The sequence below is a fragment of the Paramacrobiotus metropolitanus genome, unplaced genomic scaffold, assembly GCF_019649055.1.
Source record: "Paramacrobiotus metropolitanus isolate TYO unplaced genomic scaffold, Prichtersi_v1.0 Parri_scaffold0000009, whole genome shotgun sequence".
Lineage (NCBI taxonomy): Eukaryota > Metazoa > Tardigrada > Eutardigrada > Parachela > Macrobiotidae > Paramacrobiotus > Paramacrobiotus metropolitanus.
In genome coordinates, this window is record NW_026570229.1 from 683856 (window position 1) to 700691 (window position 16836).

General features: G+C 40.4%; 1 protein-coding gene across 5 annotated transcripts; it reads right to left on the bottom strand.

Moving 5' to 3' along the window:
* Nucleotides 1-5257: 5257 nt before the first annotated feature.
* On the bottom strand, nucleotides 5258-15401 carry LOC129583004 (uncharacterized). 5 transcript variants are annotated; one of them, XR_008689701.1, is made up of 10 exons: nucleotides 14637-15249; nucleotides 11732-12046; nucleotides 10660-10782; nucleotides 10392-10510; nucleotides 10290-10316; nucleotides 10082-10180; nucleotides 9894-10004; nucleotides 6374-6843; nucleotides 5577-5660; nucleotides 5258-5514 (listed from the first exon to the last, which is right to left on the bottom strand). XR_008689701.1 is itself a non-coding variant. In XM_055474668.1 (9 exons), the coding sequence occupies exons 1-8, from the start codon at nucleotides 15296-15298 to the stop codon at nucleotides 9930-9932; spliced, it is 1170 nt and encodes a 389-aa protein (XP_055330643.1). In that variant the 5' UTR covers nucleotides 15299-15401; the 3' UTR covers nucleotides 5258-6843; nucleotides 9894-9929. The 5 variants fall into 5 exon arrangements, 2 of the variants coding, with proteins under 2 accessions (XP_055330643.1, XP_055330642.1); XR_008689700.1 differs by having other exon boundaries at nucleotides 5258-5660; XR_008689699.1 differs by having other exon boundaries at nucleotides 5258-6274.
* Nucleotides 15402-16836: the final 1435 nt, after the last annotated feature.

Genomic DNA, 16836 nt, shown 5'->3' on the forward strand with positions numbered 1-16836 from the left:
TTTGAGAGCTTGCAAGCCTGGACAAGTGTGTGACTGCCGTGTGGGAAACGTGGCGTTCGGAAAAAACACATTGTTATTCACGGCGAAACACTTGGGACGTGCATGCTTCCACGGATGCTGAATTCGCATCGACGAACCATTTTTCGATTCCGTTCGCAGAAAAATGTAGTCGGTTTATCACTCTTATAGATTCATGCCATGTTTATGGCAGGTCTGCCATACAAAGAGGACATTTCTAGTTAGCAGAACAAATCTTTCTAACACACAGTGTTCAGAGCCGTGTGTGCTAACTTTTCGAAGTGCGCTGGAAAACCGGTTTGCAACAGCACTGATCAAAATTTTGACGGAATATGAGATGCGGGACCGTGTCAATTTTTTATCGTAAAATAAAGTCTCACAGAGGTATATTCGTTTGTAAATCCGTTCCTTGACCTAATTTTATTGAGTTCCAGGCGACAACTTAGCCACACAGATAGGTTAATATCATAGGCTCATAATTTTGGTTACAGTTTTGCAAATAAGCAACAGAACTGCAGAAGACCAAGTAATATCTGTACTATGACATTTAATGATTAACCAAATGGAATACAGGTTTTCAACAAAAAATTCGCAGACAGCAAATCTACCAATCCTGAAAACATGACAAACGAGATAAGCAGCAGTCTAAGACAGATTCCCCACATGTTGCACAAACTAGGTCACTGGTTAGCGGTCGAAACGCAAAGCGTTGAATTAATAACCCCAGATCACATCGTGCGCAACAAGCAGAAAATCCCGCTCCAGACTTCCACGTCCAATTCGCCAGTCCATAGAGCTCGGAAGATTCACCAGCCAGGAGGTTCGCGAAGATGACCACAGACAGTTGAATGAAACGAGCGAAGAAATGACGAAAATGCCAGGGTCCTCCAGGGTTCCCGAGTCCAGATCCACGGTTCGCACCCTCACCAAACACGAGGGAAGCCCACACGGAACGCCAAAGCACTGCACTAGCTAGGTCACTGGTTAATGGTCGAAACGCAGAGCGTTGAATTACTAACCCCAGATCACATCGAGCACAACGCCCAGAAATCCCCCGCAGTCCGCCCCCATGGCCAGCTAAATTCTCCCCGTGGCCCCAACTCCAAGCCCCGCATGGCTCCATAAAACAGGCAGGAAAACAGTACGACATCAGATCAACAGTCATGAGTAAGAGCAGTAAAGAGTATCAAGGAATGAGAAATGTGCTGGAAGGCAGTAAGTGAGGTGATCCAGTACGATGGGCTCGTGGCGAACAATTCCGCGATATGGTTTGTCCCTGCCAATCTGGTATGAACCAGAAATGGCAGGGCTTGTAATTTATTCGAAAAAGGTTACCAAAAATAAAGTAAATCGTAAGGAAAAACAAGAACTCTAGACAAGCCTGTCTAGAGGAAAAATTAGAGTACATATGACATTGTTCTGAACAAGTAATATCTGTTGTTGGCAGAGTTCATCATCAGACGCAGAACTTTGACGGGCTACATTGCATGTCAGTTATTGTCATCAAGGTGACGTAAAATCCAAGTAGAGTATAACAAGGTTGATAATAGCAGCACAGTTCCAATTTCACGTAAGAGTCCACATGAAGTTCCTTGGAAGCGACGTGCTGTTATGATGTTGTGATACAGGCAGCGTTTCCAAAGTACTTATGCGAATCCGTAGTTAATCATGCGCTCGAAAACAGTTCGACGGAATGTGGACAATTCGATGACTACGAGTAGCTGGCGATTGTCGGTTAGTTCTAATAAGTGTTAGTGGGCATGGATGGACTGGCTGGACTTAGACGAGGACATTGGCCTGGACGGACACCGGACGGCTTCGTACAAGGACACTGGACGTGCGCGGACACTTGTTTGTTTTAATACTTCGAAACTTATGTAAGAGGAGAATCCTCTTTACACACAGCAGCCGCCCATCCGCCGCCTACCTGGTTGGCTCAAGCTCAAGCACAAATATCTTGATCTTCGCAAACAGCAGCGATGGCACAGTGGCTGTGCTACGTGGATCTCACTCGGTAGCCAGCGGTTCGATTCCGCTCCATCGCCATTTTTCGGAATTTCCTCAACAGACAGGATCTTCATCTGACCGCCCTCCCTCGCTGAGATCATCACGGACAGCCGACTTATGGCTGCCTCTGTTATACTTAAAAAAACGTAAAAAAACTGGCTTATAATGTTTTTTGGCACGACTTTGCTGACCGTTTCGCGCGATATCTCATACATACCGGTTCGCATTTGTGATTTTTGTATTTTAATTTTTCCTGACCACTGGTCATCTTCATGGCCATCGTGTTGCTTTTGTAATAAAGAGCTTTTTTAGGTTTATCATTCAAGCTATTGGCATGCTCTGTACGATTGTTTCGTCAGTTGTTATAAAAGGCAATGGAAAATATTTCAGTGCAACATGGTTCCCATGCGTGTTATTTCGCATAGGTGATTGGTCCTATCTTACTTGATTTATGGTCACTAAAATTTTGAAAATACTTCTTTCTTAACTGAATTAACTTGTCCAGGCCGGATACCGACTGTACATGGACGAGGATGCTGGGCAGGATGGACACCGGACGGCCTGGCTCGTGCACACTGGACGTGCAGTCGTGCACTGACCTTCAATGTACACAGTGTCTATACACAAATACACAAATAAAGTGTAAATCTGGCACTCCCGGCCGACCTTTTGAAATTGTCGAAATAGTGGCAGCTCCCGAAATAACGACACCTCCCCAAACCAAGCGCACCTGCACCATGGCGTTCGAACTATTTGCCGCCGAGTGCCACAAACTCGGTAATTACGGTCTGTGCGTGTAGCTTAAACCAGCGTTTACTGAAAATCAGAAAAACCTCTACGCGGATTAATAATGGCTGAGGACCACTAATGCTGCTTGAAAATTTTTGACGAATAATTTTATTTTACATTTCCAATGGTTCTAAACAGGCATTACATCTCAAACACGTCCTAACGTTTGGGTGACGAGTCTGCCACTGTAGCATCCCACAGAAAGCGCGCTCTGACCGTGAATGTTAATTTTATTACAAAGATTACTATTCAAATTCTGACCTAAAAATACTGTACGAGTACATTTTCGAAAAGAGAAGTGAGAATTTGTAGGTTTTAGTTTTGGTTTTACACAATCTAGATTTTGAAAATTTAAATTTTGGTAAATAAATTGGTCAGTCCCTTCCATATCCATTTATCAGAAGGTTAGAACTACTTGCAGTTGACTCGCTCAGCATGAGGTTTACAGTGAATCGGTCGTTTGGCAGCTGATTGACTTTATTGGCTCAGATTTTGCTTTTTCTAAATTTATTTAGGTAATAGGTACTATTAACGGATTGCTTAGCTTTCGCTCTACTGTTTAGAAATTCGTTCTTTAATTCTTTGTTTAGTCGTGCATGGGTGGTCCATCGTGATGTCAATCGGCTGCCACAACAGTACGTAATGTTCCCCAAGCCATTAAAAGCCCGAATCCATCTTGTCGATCACTCATGGCGCAGATCGCCATAACCTTTTTTTGCTTATTTGTTTTGCATGCACACGTGCCATTTCCATGGTATTATGATGGTAATTGAAAGCAGTGCACAAATTAGATAATACAAATTATCAACCAATTAATTAATTACAAAATAGAAAAAAATTATAAGTTCAGTTCAGTTTATTAAACGCTTAAGTTCATTAATCGCAAGCTTATAAGTTTTATTTTCAGTTCATTAAACGCAAATCACATGTTTACATGATTAAGCGTAGTGAAGCGAGTTTTTAGCGACTTTTCTCGGCAGAGTGCAGCTACAACGGACATTTGGATACATACTGTTGTTACGTACCATGCGGAAGTTGTGTAACGATGAGCGCATAATGACATAATTCTGATATCATATAGTTATGTAAACTGTTAAGTGTTAACATGGAATATGCCATCCTAATGATTGATGTGTGTGTACCTTTTATGATAAGTGCTGCTCAATGGTTTCTTAATGAGCTCATAATGGGATGAGTGTAATGACTGATGTCATACTTAGATCAGCGTCCTAATCTCCTTTTAGTATTTAAGGCTTTTTTGCCCGTAGAGAATTTTAGTATGTTGGATTTTCAAGTCTAGATCACTCTCCTAGTTCCGCTGTATACAGACTCCCGGAAGTGCCCATTAAAATGTAGTTGACCTTTCATGTCATGTTGCTTATGCTTACATTGCGCTACCTCCGGTATTCATGCAACCCAACGCATTTATAAGCGTAACATTTGGCGACCACGAAGGGAATACCGTATCAACAAGGTATGCGTAGTAAGACTAGTGACCTTTAGGCGTAAGTGACACTTTTGCTAATGTTGTTGAATGATGACCTTTCGTTATGTTTCGGGTGCTTAGCAAAACATATCTGCGGTGATTCGTTCCTAATTTTCTGTTTCCGGGATAAAACCTAAAGGTAACTGATTTAATCATTAAAATGAAGTTACATGAAGAGCATGTTAATAATGTATCGAATGTCAGTAATATCAGCAAGTATCCTTTTATTATAAGTCGAAAGCTTTTTAAAATGTTTTTGCAGTGGTTACGATGTCTTATGACGTATAGACGATTGCAAATGGACGGTCATTTGCTATGAGCGCTAAGTCATATTTAGTTCTAGTCAGTTCGCTTTTAGTTCTAGTCAGTTCGAAAAGCAAGCGAACTGCATAAGAATTATTCGTAGGATATTTTTATTTCCGTAACTAGCTTGGTGCTACGATTTCGGTTTAAAAGTTTTTGTATATTGTTTCTTGTAATAACGGTCGTAGAGAATACAGTAAAATTGTAAACGTCTCTGCTGCCTTTTTTTTATTGAAATTTGTTTCTGTTAATATGGAATTTTTCCTTAATTGCGCTACGTTAACTTGGACTGGTTAAGGATATACAGTAATACAAATTTTGGATTCTAAATTTTGGTATTATTACTGTACTACCAGCATATATTCCAGTTTTACTGTGGGAAACTAATTGCAGTGACAGCAGTGGTTCAGCACGCGATAGGACAAAATGCATCTTCGTTCTATTTTTGGACACCAGTTCCATAACAAAAAATTTTGTGTTTGACGGTTGCATTTGACATGTCGCTATACATTTCGTTAATATGTTGCTCCTGAAAGCGCGATCGAACTGTACATGGCTTCCATTTTATTAAATTATATAATAATGTGCATGTGGTCGAGGTGTAATTATGGACACCACTCGATATTTAATTTGGGCATGGGTTGTGTTGCACGTTTTAATTATTGATGTACGGTAGTTACTGATACATTCGCTCAAAAAAGAGCGCGTCGAGTCTGCAAGTAATTGCAGAAGATGCCTGCCCAAAACATTTTGTGAAAAGCATTGCAGAAAGGGCAATGTCAATGTTGCAGCGTAATGCAGTGAATGCAGCAAGCCACGAGAGATTAAGTTTTGTTGTCCCGCAGAAAAGCCAATAATATTTGGATTAATGCAGCGAAGGAAGTATTTATATGGAACCCCAGTCCCGAACCCTGGAATAAAGTGATTTAAGGCCCCGTCAAACCTGGATAGGAAGTTTGTCATGACCTTTTACATTATTTGGTGCATTCGCTGTCTACTCTTTAATTTGTCCACTGCCGGAACAGTCATGGAAATTGCGGGATTTTGATAAAATAACCTGAAAACAAAGAAACAGAAATTTTAAAGTGCAACTGATTGACAACTCTGGATGAAAACGTCATTTAATGGATCCCAATGGAGGATCAGACCTACGGCCTCACACTTAGGGAGGAATCTTTTCATGCCGAATCGGAATATAACAGATGTTGCAGTTCACGAGCCGTCTACTGCCATTCGATTCCTTGGAGAACAATTACCAACGCTCGTCTACTGGTGCTCATTAAGCGCATCTTCAAAAAAAAGTGACTACTCAGTGCCGCTGAGCGAAGCGAATGCCTTCCTGGACGATACAACGGTCTGCCTTATTTGGATTGCAGAATTCATCAAGGAACTTTGCTGTGATGGAGAAGAAAAAGCCGCCGAGAGCAGTAATAATACGCCAGTTCTTTCTTAAAGAGGGGAAGAGATTTTGGAAAAGTTGAAGCGTCGTTTTCAAGCAGGCGCTCACACTGCCTGACCTTTTCGTGAAGAAAAAGATGAGGATGACGATATTTACATAACAAACGGTTTGGGCAACAGCGTGATGTCCGAGTATTCAGATGGTTTAGCAGTTCCAGATGGTTTACCTATCTACCGGGTTTACAGGAGCATTCAGCAAGCGAGGTGAAACGACTACCAATCGAGCAGAAAAAAAGAATGGATTTCAGAGAGTGTCATAAAACAGATGCGGCATGATTGACAGAATAACTACAAATGCTCTGAATTTCTTACACTGTCAGTCCTGGTGAAGTGAAGTGCATTGTACCTATTTGGATACAACAAAACAGACGAACGGATACCGGCGACAGCGATGTTTTGTTCGGTGAAGTGAAAGTTTACCGCAATATGTTCCGTAAAGGCGTAGACCGAAAAACGTAGAATGGTATACTGTATTGCCAAGTTGAGATCACGCTGGAGCGAACCTGCGCTGGATTGAGTGTGCGAATTTTACGGGAGTACGCATGGGGAAAACAAAAAGGTCAATCATGTGTAATTGGTGATCACTAAACATAAACACGCGGAGGACCAAAAACATCTGGAAATGATGTCAAATTGTAACTGCAAATGCCGGCAGAAAACCCAGTCAGTGAACGTGTCGGGAACTCATTGAAATGAAAGAAAACTTGAACGAAGAGGATTTAAACCAGCAATCCAGCGCAGCAGATAACATCAGCGATTACCGGAAGCGGTAATGGAACAGCCTACGGCAACAAAGACTACTATTATAAAAAGTCCGCAGATGACGACCTTAAAGAGATGCTATAATTATATACACCTAATCACTTAAAACGACCACAGACCACGTACGGATTTTGTTAATCACGTCTTACCGGAAGGACTCAACTCTATCTTTCTTAACCTGGACCAAAGAAACGCTGCGCATTTCTTCTTCTAAGCGGGAGGAAATGTTACGTACCATGCGGAAGTTGTGTCACGATGAGCGCATAATGACATAATTCTGATATCATATAGTTATGTAAACTGTTAACATGGAATATGCCATCCTAATGATCGATGTGTGTGTATCTTTTATGATAAGTGCTGCTCAATGGTTTCTTACTGAGCTCATAATGGGATGAGTGTAATGACTGATGTCATACTTAGATCAGCGTCCTAATCTCCTTTTAGTATTTAAGGCTTTTTTGCCCGTGAGAATTTTAGTTGTGAATTTTCGAAAACGCTTTAAGGGGATCGCTATGAAATGAATTTCATATAAATGTGTTATCAATATTAACATCAGGTTGTAGGAAATTTTTCGGGCTTTCAGATAGTATGTCTCGATGGGTCATATTGTACTGCGATCATAAGTTATTTACTGGATTGCGGCGGCTCTGAATCGCTGCAGAGCAGCCAACGTTTGCATTCCAAATACCGCTGCTGTTTGGCACAGAAAGACGTCTTTGGTCTGCTGCTTGAAAAAGACTTGCGAAACAAAACGTGCGCCATCGCATACAATAACAGTAGGGAAACGGGGTACATGTGGACTGATCTTCCACTCACATTCAGTCATACACTTACGTTCTACACTCAGACCATATGCATTTTGACCAGTCCGAGCGACTTTGCCCTCTCCTGTGTCTTTTGATAGGAAGCAGGGAGCGCAGCAGACGACCAAGACCTACATGTTCAAAAAGGCGATTTGGACCGGGCTGCAGAGCGTTGCAGAGGACGGTCTGCAGGCCAGACGGGGTCTGACTCAGACCGCTTGCCATTTTTATTGCCTCTGCAATGCAAACTATCCCTGATTTGTAGCGATTTGAGAGCCGCCGCAATCCAGTTATTAATAAAAAAAACGAGAGCGTGTCAGCAGAGGCGAAGTAAATGCAGTGATGTTATTGGCTAGCCATGGCCAGCCGCATGGCAGATAGATCTGGACAGAAGACAGAACGCCTCAATGCTGTCCTGTGGCCGGAGCTAAGCTCATTCTTCCCTCTCAAGCTATGTTCTGTCTGATTTCTATCCTGCAAAACGCGGGCATGGGTAGCCGGCTCTGGCACACATTGCTGCCGGTCAGTCAGCAAGCCTTTCATTCAGCTGCTGTTTTCCAAAAACTTGTTATATGGCCTTAAAAATCGATAACTTCATTGTGAAACCTGCTATATTTTCAAAGTCGGTATCAGACGGTGTGCTATTTTCTAGAAAGCTTATATACCGAGACACTGTCATAGTCCAATAAAGCATGTTTGAATAAACTTAAAAAAAACACTTTTCAAAAAGTGTTTTTCTCGATTTTTTTGTAAACTGACAACATTTTTTATTAGCATGTTGGAGAATATAAGCTTTCTAGGCTAAAACACATCCAGTGATGTGTATCACATCTAATTTGGGAAAACTCTCTCATTCGACCTTTGAATTCAAAGTTTTTCCTTTGTTTCTTGAATAGCTCTGTCTAGAGAAAGCGCAGACAAGATCGCAGCATACCAGTGTGTAGCCAAACCCTTTGCGCATGCAGTGAGAACAATGGCAACAATAATCTTTCAGTTGTTTTTAACCTATTCATGATTTCCCAGACCCACTTTCATCTCATAGGGATCCCCTTAAGTTCAAGTTTAAAATCAAGTTCAAGTCAAAAAAGTAGCGGAGGGTATGCCTCGAGCCTTCGAAATATGAATCTCAACTTGCAAAAATGAACTTATCCAAGCTTCAGTTCAAGTTGGAAGGCCCTCCAACTTGAGCTACTTTCAGATTGTTGCCGTTTGTGAACGGCCGAATTATAAACTTGAACCATAGCAAATGTTTAGAAGAAAAAACATTTTTCTGCAACTTCTTTGCCTATCTGCAAGTTTAGTTTGTGGCGATTTAGACACTAACGGTGATCAACGGAGAGGACCGATTTTTTTATTTCTGTCGTGGAACTGACACCAACTAACCGCTGGGTGCGGCAATCACCCACTTGACTGTTGACAGACGCTGCAAAGCTTTGTACTGTCGTAATTACTTCACCTCTTTGCGAACACTAGGCAACTCTAAAGTAACAGATAGAGAAAAATCTAGCAATTTTCTTGAATGCACGGAAGGCCGTTTCTGTTCACAATGAATCCCTAAAGGTTTAGTCGAAATTATGTAGCATGGTAACCCTATGGACCGCGGAGTACTCGCACACCACCACTTGTAGCTCGTAGGTCCCTATGGTAATATTTAAGAACGGATAAAAACCTTTGTTCTCCATCAAATTTTCCTCCCGTGGTATCAAAAAACACTTCAGAATTTTTTCATGGGTGTAGTCTAAACTTTCATGAGATGTGAAAAGCGAACGTGATGCCTAAGGATCCTGAAACCAGTCATCAAATTTTCGTAAGGCAGCATCGCTACCGCGTGCAGGCGACGGTTAGAAAAATTCATGAACTTTAGTTTGGTTTGCTGCGTTTGGAAAAGTCATAAGTGTACAATTTCAACTTAAAACTCATGGTTAACTTCAAGTTGCTAACTTGTATTCGAACTTGTGTCTGAATTTAAAGTGGTTTCGAAACGTCCCAAGTATGTTGGATTTTCAAGTCTAGATCACTCTCCTAGTTCCGCTGTATACAGACTCCCGGAAGTGCCCATTAAAATGTAGTTGACCTTTCATTTCGTGTTGCTTACACTTACACTGCGCTACCTCCGGTATCATGCAACCCAACGCTTTGAATTTTATAAGCGTAACACTGTATTTTGCGCAGACTTATTGGAGCACTATTATTTGAAAGGGGTTAGGCCAGTTCTCCTCTGTGACTTCATCCGGTTGAATAGCATTTTCGTTTTTTATACCAACCAGAATATTAACTTTGGAATATCCACCACGAGAAGGTCATCCAGCTGGAGGAGTGGCAGCAGCAGTGATTGTGAAAGAGCTCGTGGTATGGTAACTCAAGTATACAATGCTCTAGAGCAATCAAAGCATCGCGGGTTATTGCCAAATTTAATCTCAGTTCATTTCGTGCAATGGGTCACTCTTCTTACTAGTCTGCTGGCCGTGACAGTGACAGGACTATTGAAAGATTGACAGCCCGCATCGCCGTAAGGAACGCCGTTGATTACCAGGAACACTTTGTTGCAAAACTACGAGTTCAGATCCTTTGATAAATCGAAGAACAATCGAAGTACGGTATCTTTAATAGTCTGTACTTAGCACGTCTGCACAAATTACGCTTGGGCTTTATTAGCTTACCAGCCAGTTATAAATGACAGGAGCTATCTGAAAAACAAATAGTGAATAATAATATAATTATTTTCGATTGCGCTAATGCAACGACATTGTGAATTTCCTTACGGTGATATGGCTTCCAGGAGGTGCAATCATCATAATCGGACATACTGTGATGTGGTTAGGGTCACTGGAGAGCGATATAGTCGTGTCGGCCGATGTCAGGAAATAGCAGCCTCCACACGCTGCAGAGCAAACACATTGTGCCGGGAGTGCTTTGTAATCAGCGAGCAAGCTTAGGCACACCAAGTGCTGAATGCTTCGCACCAGCTACTTGGAGCGAACAACACAAATCTACCGGGATGGTCCGCATTAACGGTCGCAAGGAACTTACGGGTAATCGGGAACGGCGCAGCAGGGGGGTAACCAGCGCTATCTACCATCGAGACTCCCTGCGCCACGCAAGACGTATCGGGGGATGCGGTTGTTGTTGCAGTCGTTGGTGTCGTCGCAGTCGCTATGGTTAAACAGTGGTATACAGTTCAATACTAAACAAGTAACGAATCAGCTTGCAAATCTGGTAACTTAAACAGCAGTAATGGCGAACGCCGATGGCAGTACATTTCAGTGCAGTACGAGGGCAATACTTCAACAAATCCTTAATTCCGGTTCTCCTTTTCATTTTAATTAAGTATTATTCCGGCTCCCAGCTGGTTGGAAATGCAGCATAAACAACCGTACCATCGAGGGAAACCATTAAGAATTTTTCGAAGTATACGAGCTACCTTCGGAATTAAAAACCTTAGTATGGAGCCGCGAGAAACGCTGGATATTACTACTGGTAACGCAGTCTAAATTTGTTTTAATTTCTCGGTTAAATTTGTAAAATGTTTGTGAGTACATCAGACGCATGTAACCGGCAAAACGGCGTAAACGGGTGGACAATCTCCTTTTCTGAAAACGAACGCTGTAAATTTTCTCCAGCTAATTCTTCAATAGTTTTGCTGGCATCGAGCGATGATAAAACAACACTGCGATATTTTCACTGGACAACGAATTTCCAGTCAAACGACTCGCATTTGGTGGCAGTAGCCAAATTGTGTGGCTGCAGTGTCAGAGAGGATGCCCTAAGTGCGGCTGCCCGTGGTCTTCTCAGCGAAGGAAGGGCGAATCCGTGAGGTATTCGCAAAAATGGCGATGGAGAGAAATCTAACCGCTGACTACTGAGTGTGATCCACGTAACATAGCCACTCCACTAGCACCGCACTGTTGGCTGATATCTAGATATTTTGGCTTGGCCTTGAGCCAATCAGGTAGGCGGCGGTCTGAGCGGCTGCCGTGGATACAAGAGCCTTCTGCCCTTACAATAATGACCATAGCGATGTTTTTTGAAGTAAAGTGCATTTAAGACAAAGCCTTTATCGATCATGTTGGTGCTACTCCGTTTTAATAATTATTTAACTTACTGGTCGTAATGGCAGTAGTCGTCGATGGACAAGCGGTGGTGGTCCCAGCTGTCGGTGCTGCGCAAAGCTCGGCCGGGCAGCGCGAGCAGGTGTCTGCCGAACAGGGCGGACAGCTTCCGCAGAGCTCCGCCGGGCAGCGCGAGCAGGTGTCTGCCGAACAGGGTGGACAAGCTGTGGTGTTTGCAGCTGTTGATAATGCGCAGAGGTCGGCCGGGCAGCGTGAACAGGTGTCCGCCGAACCGGGCGGACAGGGACAGCGCGCGCAGGTGGTTGCCGAGCAGGGCGGACAGTTTTCTTCCCTGCACGTGAACGGCGCTGTAAAAAAACTATTTAATAGAACTAATAAGTAGTGCACCCGCGCTTGCAAGTATTGCTATTTGGGTGGCTATTGCCAATAAAGGGACTATATAGAATGTACAGATATTTCCTTCAGCAATAGCCATACATATACTGTCATACAAGTATCGGTGGCGCGAGCGCGCCACCAGGTGTGTTTTAGGTATGGAAACACGAAGGAGATGACGAAGTTCAAAATGGTTGTAGACATATTCAAAGACATAAAAATGCGTAAAAGCGCGGCGCTATCAGCTATTACTGCATCTTAAGCTGTTTAGATATTTAGTAATTTTAATTACTCAGATATTTAGGTATCAAAATATTTAGAAATTTTGGTATTCTCAAGCATTAAGATGACGGCCCCGCTGCGCGGGGCGCGGCTTGGATTTCGAAGGATTTTTAGAAACGTTTAAAAGTATTTAGGAACAGAAGTTTATTTAAATGTTTAGATTTTGAACAATTAGATATTTAAGTATTTAAATAGTTTGAAAGCTTAATTTCGAAATTCTGAAGCGCAAAAAACTGGAGGTAAAACTTATATTTAGATATGTATTTCACTATTTAGACACTTAGTCAGTAAGATAATATGATATGTATTCAGATATTTAGTATTTGGAAACATGGATTCTAAATTCTGGGCCGACTAGAAATATTTAAAAAATATTCACTGAACAATAGAGGGGCGTAAACTATTTAGTGTTTTATATATTGTAGTCTGCAGATTGTTTGTAAATGATGCTAATTGTAAGTTGCAAATCTGTATGTTTTGATCATTCTAGATGCTTCTAGAAACTTCTAAATACTTAAGGCTAAAGTACGGAAAACCTAAAAACGTTTTTAGAACGTTCTGGAAGAGCAAAGATTTTTTTTCAAAGTGTAGGTGACCCCCTTTGATGGACGCTAGATTTTTTAAAAATATGAACGGTTCTGAAATGTTAACCTTGAATTAGGAGATAATTTCGAAAAAAAAAAGGACATAAAGTATATATGAATCTATAAATAGATAGATAGATAGATAGAGATAGATAAAATAAATAAAATAAAATAGGCAAATAGAAATAAAATAAAATAAATAAATAAAATAAAATAAATAAAATAAATAAAATAAATAAATAAAATAAAATAAAATAAATAAAATAAAATAAAATAAAATAAAATAAAATAAAATAAAATAAAATAAAATAAAATAAATAAAATAAAATAAATAAAATAAAATAAAATAAAATAAATAAAATAAAATAAATAAAATAAAATAGAAATAAATAAAATAAATAAAATAAACAAATAAAATAAAATAAAATAGAAATATAAAATAAAATAAAAAATAAAATAAAATAAAATAAAATAAAATAAAATAAAATAAAATAAAATAAAATAAATAAAATAAATAAAATAAATAAATAAAATAAAATAAAAAAATAAAATAAAATAAACAAATAAAATAAATAAAATAAAATAAATAAAATAAAATAAAATAAATAAAATAAAAAATAAATAAAATAAAATAAAATAGATAGATAGATAGATAAATATGAAATAGATAGAATAGATGATAGATAGATAGATAGATAAAGATAGATAGATAGATAGATAGATAGATAGATAGATAGATAGATAACAGATTAACCTAGTTTCGATGTATAATAAGATAATAGAAAACCTATACATTAACTAAAATAAGAAGTGACCGAAAAATTACCAAAATGTTATTTAAGGATATGATCAAAATGTCATTCTTAATCTAAACCTTAAAACATTAATCCGCTAACTTTGAAATTCATTGCAAAAATACCGGTAATAAGAGTTGTTATACTAAATTTTTAAAATGTCCTAACCCTTTCAAAGTTAAGCTTCTGTTTATAAGCTATTAGTTTTTTAGTGTAAAAAACACACTATAGTTTGATTATATAGATGTCCAATGATTATATAGATGACCTTTATATAGATGTGAGTTTGATTATATAGATGTCCTTTAAATAACAAATAAAATAAAACAGAAAACAATAACAAATTAAACGAAGACCCACCAATGCCCAAACCTTTGTGTATAACTTTCCAGAGGTAAACAAATTCCTTGAGGACGTAAAACTTCAAGCCAACCCTGATCTATTTGCATTACTTGAAAAAATATATTTCTTTAAAAAAACCGAAAAAAAAAGAAAAGCTCAGGTGGACAATCTTTTTAGTATAATAATCAAAATTAAAAACAATTTCCGTTTTAAAGAAGGTACCAAGAAAATTTTTATTGAATAAATAGAAGAAAAAAATTACTAAAACAGTTAATAAAACCAGAGTTCAGAGAGAAAAAGCAAGTCAATAAACACTGCCATAAAAAAATTCTTAACACGTGAAAATGTTATCTTATAATTGGACAAAATAAAACGAAGAGCATAACTGAAAAAAAAGTACAGCAAGTAATCCTGCGATGTTAGATCAGCCTCGATGTTTCAAAATTTGCAGTTTTGAACTAAGCCGTCCTCCGGCGTGCAGATTCGATAATTCCGGTGAAATTCTTAATTTAATTCGTTTTTGGCACCGACATATACAACACTGCCGGATAGATACGTACTTGTAGTTGGGTAGCGAATACAACGGGTGCCACTGGAATCCTGGTAGGCCAGTGCATCATCGCACACGCACTGACGCCGGGCGTTGCAGACGGATGCGGGGTCCGCGCAGCGCTGGCCAATACCGGCGCACGGGCACTGCAGACCCGCCGCGGAGGTCATGCCTTTACAGGATTCGACGAACGCAACATCCGCGGGACTGCCGTTATCGGCCGTTTTCCTAGACAGCGCCGGCACTAGTACCCGCCCATTGATGGGCGTGGACGGGGTGGTGGGCAGGGCCGACGGGAGGCTCTGGCGATCCAGCCAGGTGAATTTCCCCAGAGGTACCACCAGCTGGCATGGTGCCGGACTGATACACCACAGCAGCACAAGGTAGAATAATCCGAAAGTATCTACAGTCGATTTGAAGAAACTTCTGTTTAAGGAAATCGGAGCGTCGGAAGAAGACATTGTTGAGCAGTTTGTTACGGTTATACGGTTATGCCAGGTGCAAAGCCTGCGTTTAAAATGTTTAAAAAGCAGAAGCGATCTATCTTCACAGAAGCTGGGCGTTTTATGTCTACTGCCGGCTGCGACGTGTTGTGACCTGCAGCTGTTGTTGTACTAACTTAACAGGTGGTCACCACAAAAAAAATACCGTACCGTTGTCTATTTTCCTCATAATCTGGGCTCTGCGTTAAAGACCGTTTTATTCAAGTTTCGATAAGGCAAACCCGCACACGCAATGCGATGATTCGCTGCCGCAGATTAAATTTATGTTTAACGTCTTAGTGAACTGCAATCTCAGTAGAGACAATTACTGACTCGATTTCTTTAAGCGAGGCAGTCTCTTTTTGCTAAATCCATCTGCAAATAACTGCGGTGTTGATCATAATTTCCTATAAACAACCGTTATTCTTGACAGCTTGTCACTTAAGACGGCTATAATGTACCTCAGAAAACGGAAGAAATTCCAAATTTCTGTATCTAGGCTGGTCTGGTTGGCAGGGCAATAAATTAATGTACTCCGTTTCATGAAAGGAAAGTGAGAAGATCGTTGTCGAGCTTCGAATTTCTGTATTACTTGTTTTTCCATTTGTCTGCGATTTTGTAGCAGTTCAAACGCTTCTCGGATTTAAACCCTACGGAAAATGAAATTCTTTCCATTTGTCTTACCAGCAAATATGTTGCTGGAAGCGGAAATCTGTCTCAAAGCTTTGTGTAACTGACAAGTCCGGTGCATCGTTGATGAATTGATCTGCGTTGAATTGTCAGGAAGCGATTGTCTCGCTTAACGCGAGATTTAAACGGAATCGGATATTTTGCGGTAGGCCGGTAGCTCGAGTTATATTCTATGAAAACATGATTACGGCGTATAGTGCTGAAGCACTGAGGAAAGATGAAGATTTTTGTACATGCATGGTCAAATAACTTGAAGTACAAGTCTGTCCAAGGAACGAGCGACCGCTGTAAGCGGGGAAAATCAAAAGCACGAGCTTGAGCCATTTACCATCCTACGCACGCCACACCGCCGTGGTTACCTTAACGACAACCGCGGGAGGTAAGACATAAGCAATTTATGTGGCTGTGTGTGCAATCTTTGATTGCACTCACTCTGCCACTCAGTGTACATGTACGTTGATTTTCTGCATTACCGTACGCGTTTCATTATGCCGTCGCTTGCACGGGTCAGCCATTTCGTGGACAGGCTAGTATTTAAGAACAATGCAGTGAATGCACTTCCTGTGCTGCCGGTACGTCTTGCTTATGTACGAGTTCATATTGCTGTCTACACATACATATACTAGTACATAGAAGGGAAAAGCCAAACGCCTTTAACCGTTTCCCAGTACTGCTGCCGTTCCAGGGCTGGAGGATGGCGTTGCGGCAATATTTGTAAAAGCATTCGGCGCGGTACATAAGCATTATTTTCGAGTGAGATGTCACACTCCCGCCGGGTGACGACAACAGAACAAGGAAACGGGTGAAATGATGGCTAAAATCAAATTTAACGGTTAAAGTTCGGTTTTAGCATCATTTCACCCCTTTCTTATTGCGTACGTGTTATTTCTTATTATACGTTCTTATTTCTTATTGGGTATTGTGAAATGAAACGCTCGTGGATAAAAGTCGTACTTTAACCCTCCAGCCGGCGGTACCGGAAGGAGTGAGAGTTTCCTTTTGAAAATCAAGATTTCGCCATGAAAAAAATAATTTAGA

Excerpts from the sequence above, each read along its gene's own strand:
- LOC129583004 (XM_055474667.1), bottom strand. The coding sequence starts at position 15,087 with ATGTCTTCTTCCGACGCTCCGATTTCCTTAAACAGAAGTTTCTTCAAA. Across the intron at positions 10,511-10,659 it reads TGCGCCGTTCCCGATTACCC|CGTGTGGAGGCTGCTATTTC; the intron begins GTAAGTTCCTTG and ends TTTGCTCTGCAG. Across the intron at positions 10,181-10,289 it reads CTGTCATTTATAACTGGCTG|TTTTGCAACAAAGTGTTCCT; the intron begins GTAAGCTAATAA and ends CTGAACTCGTAG.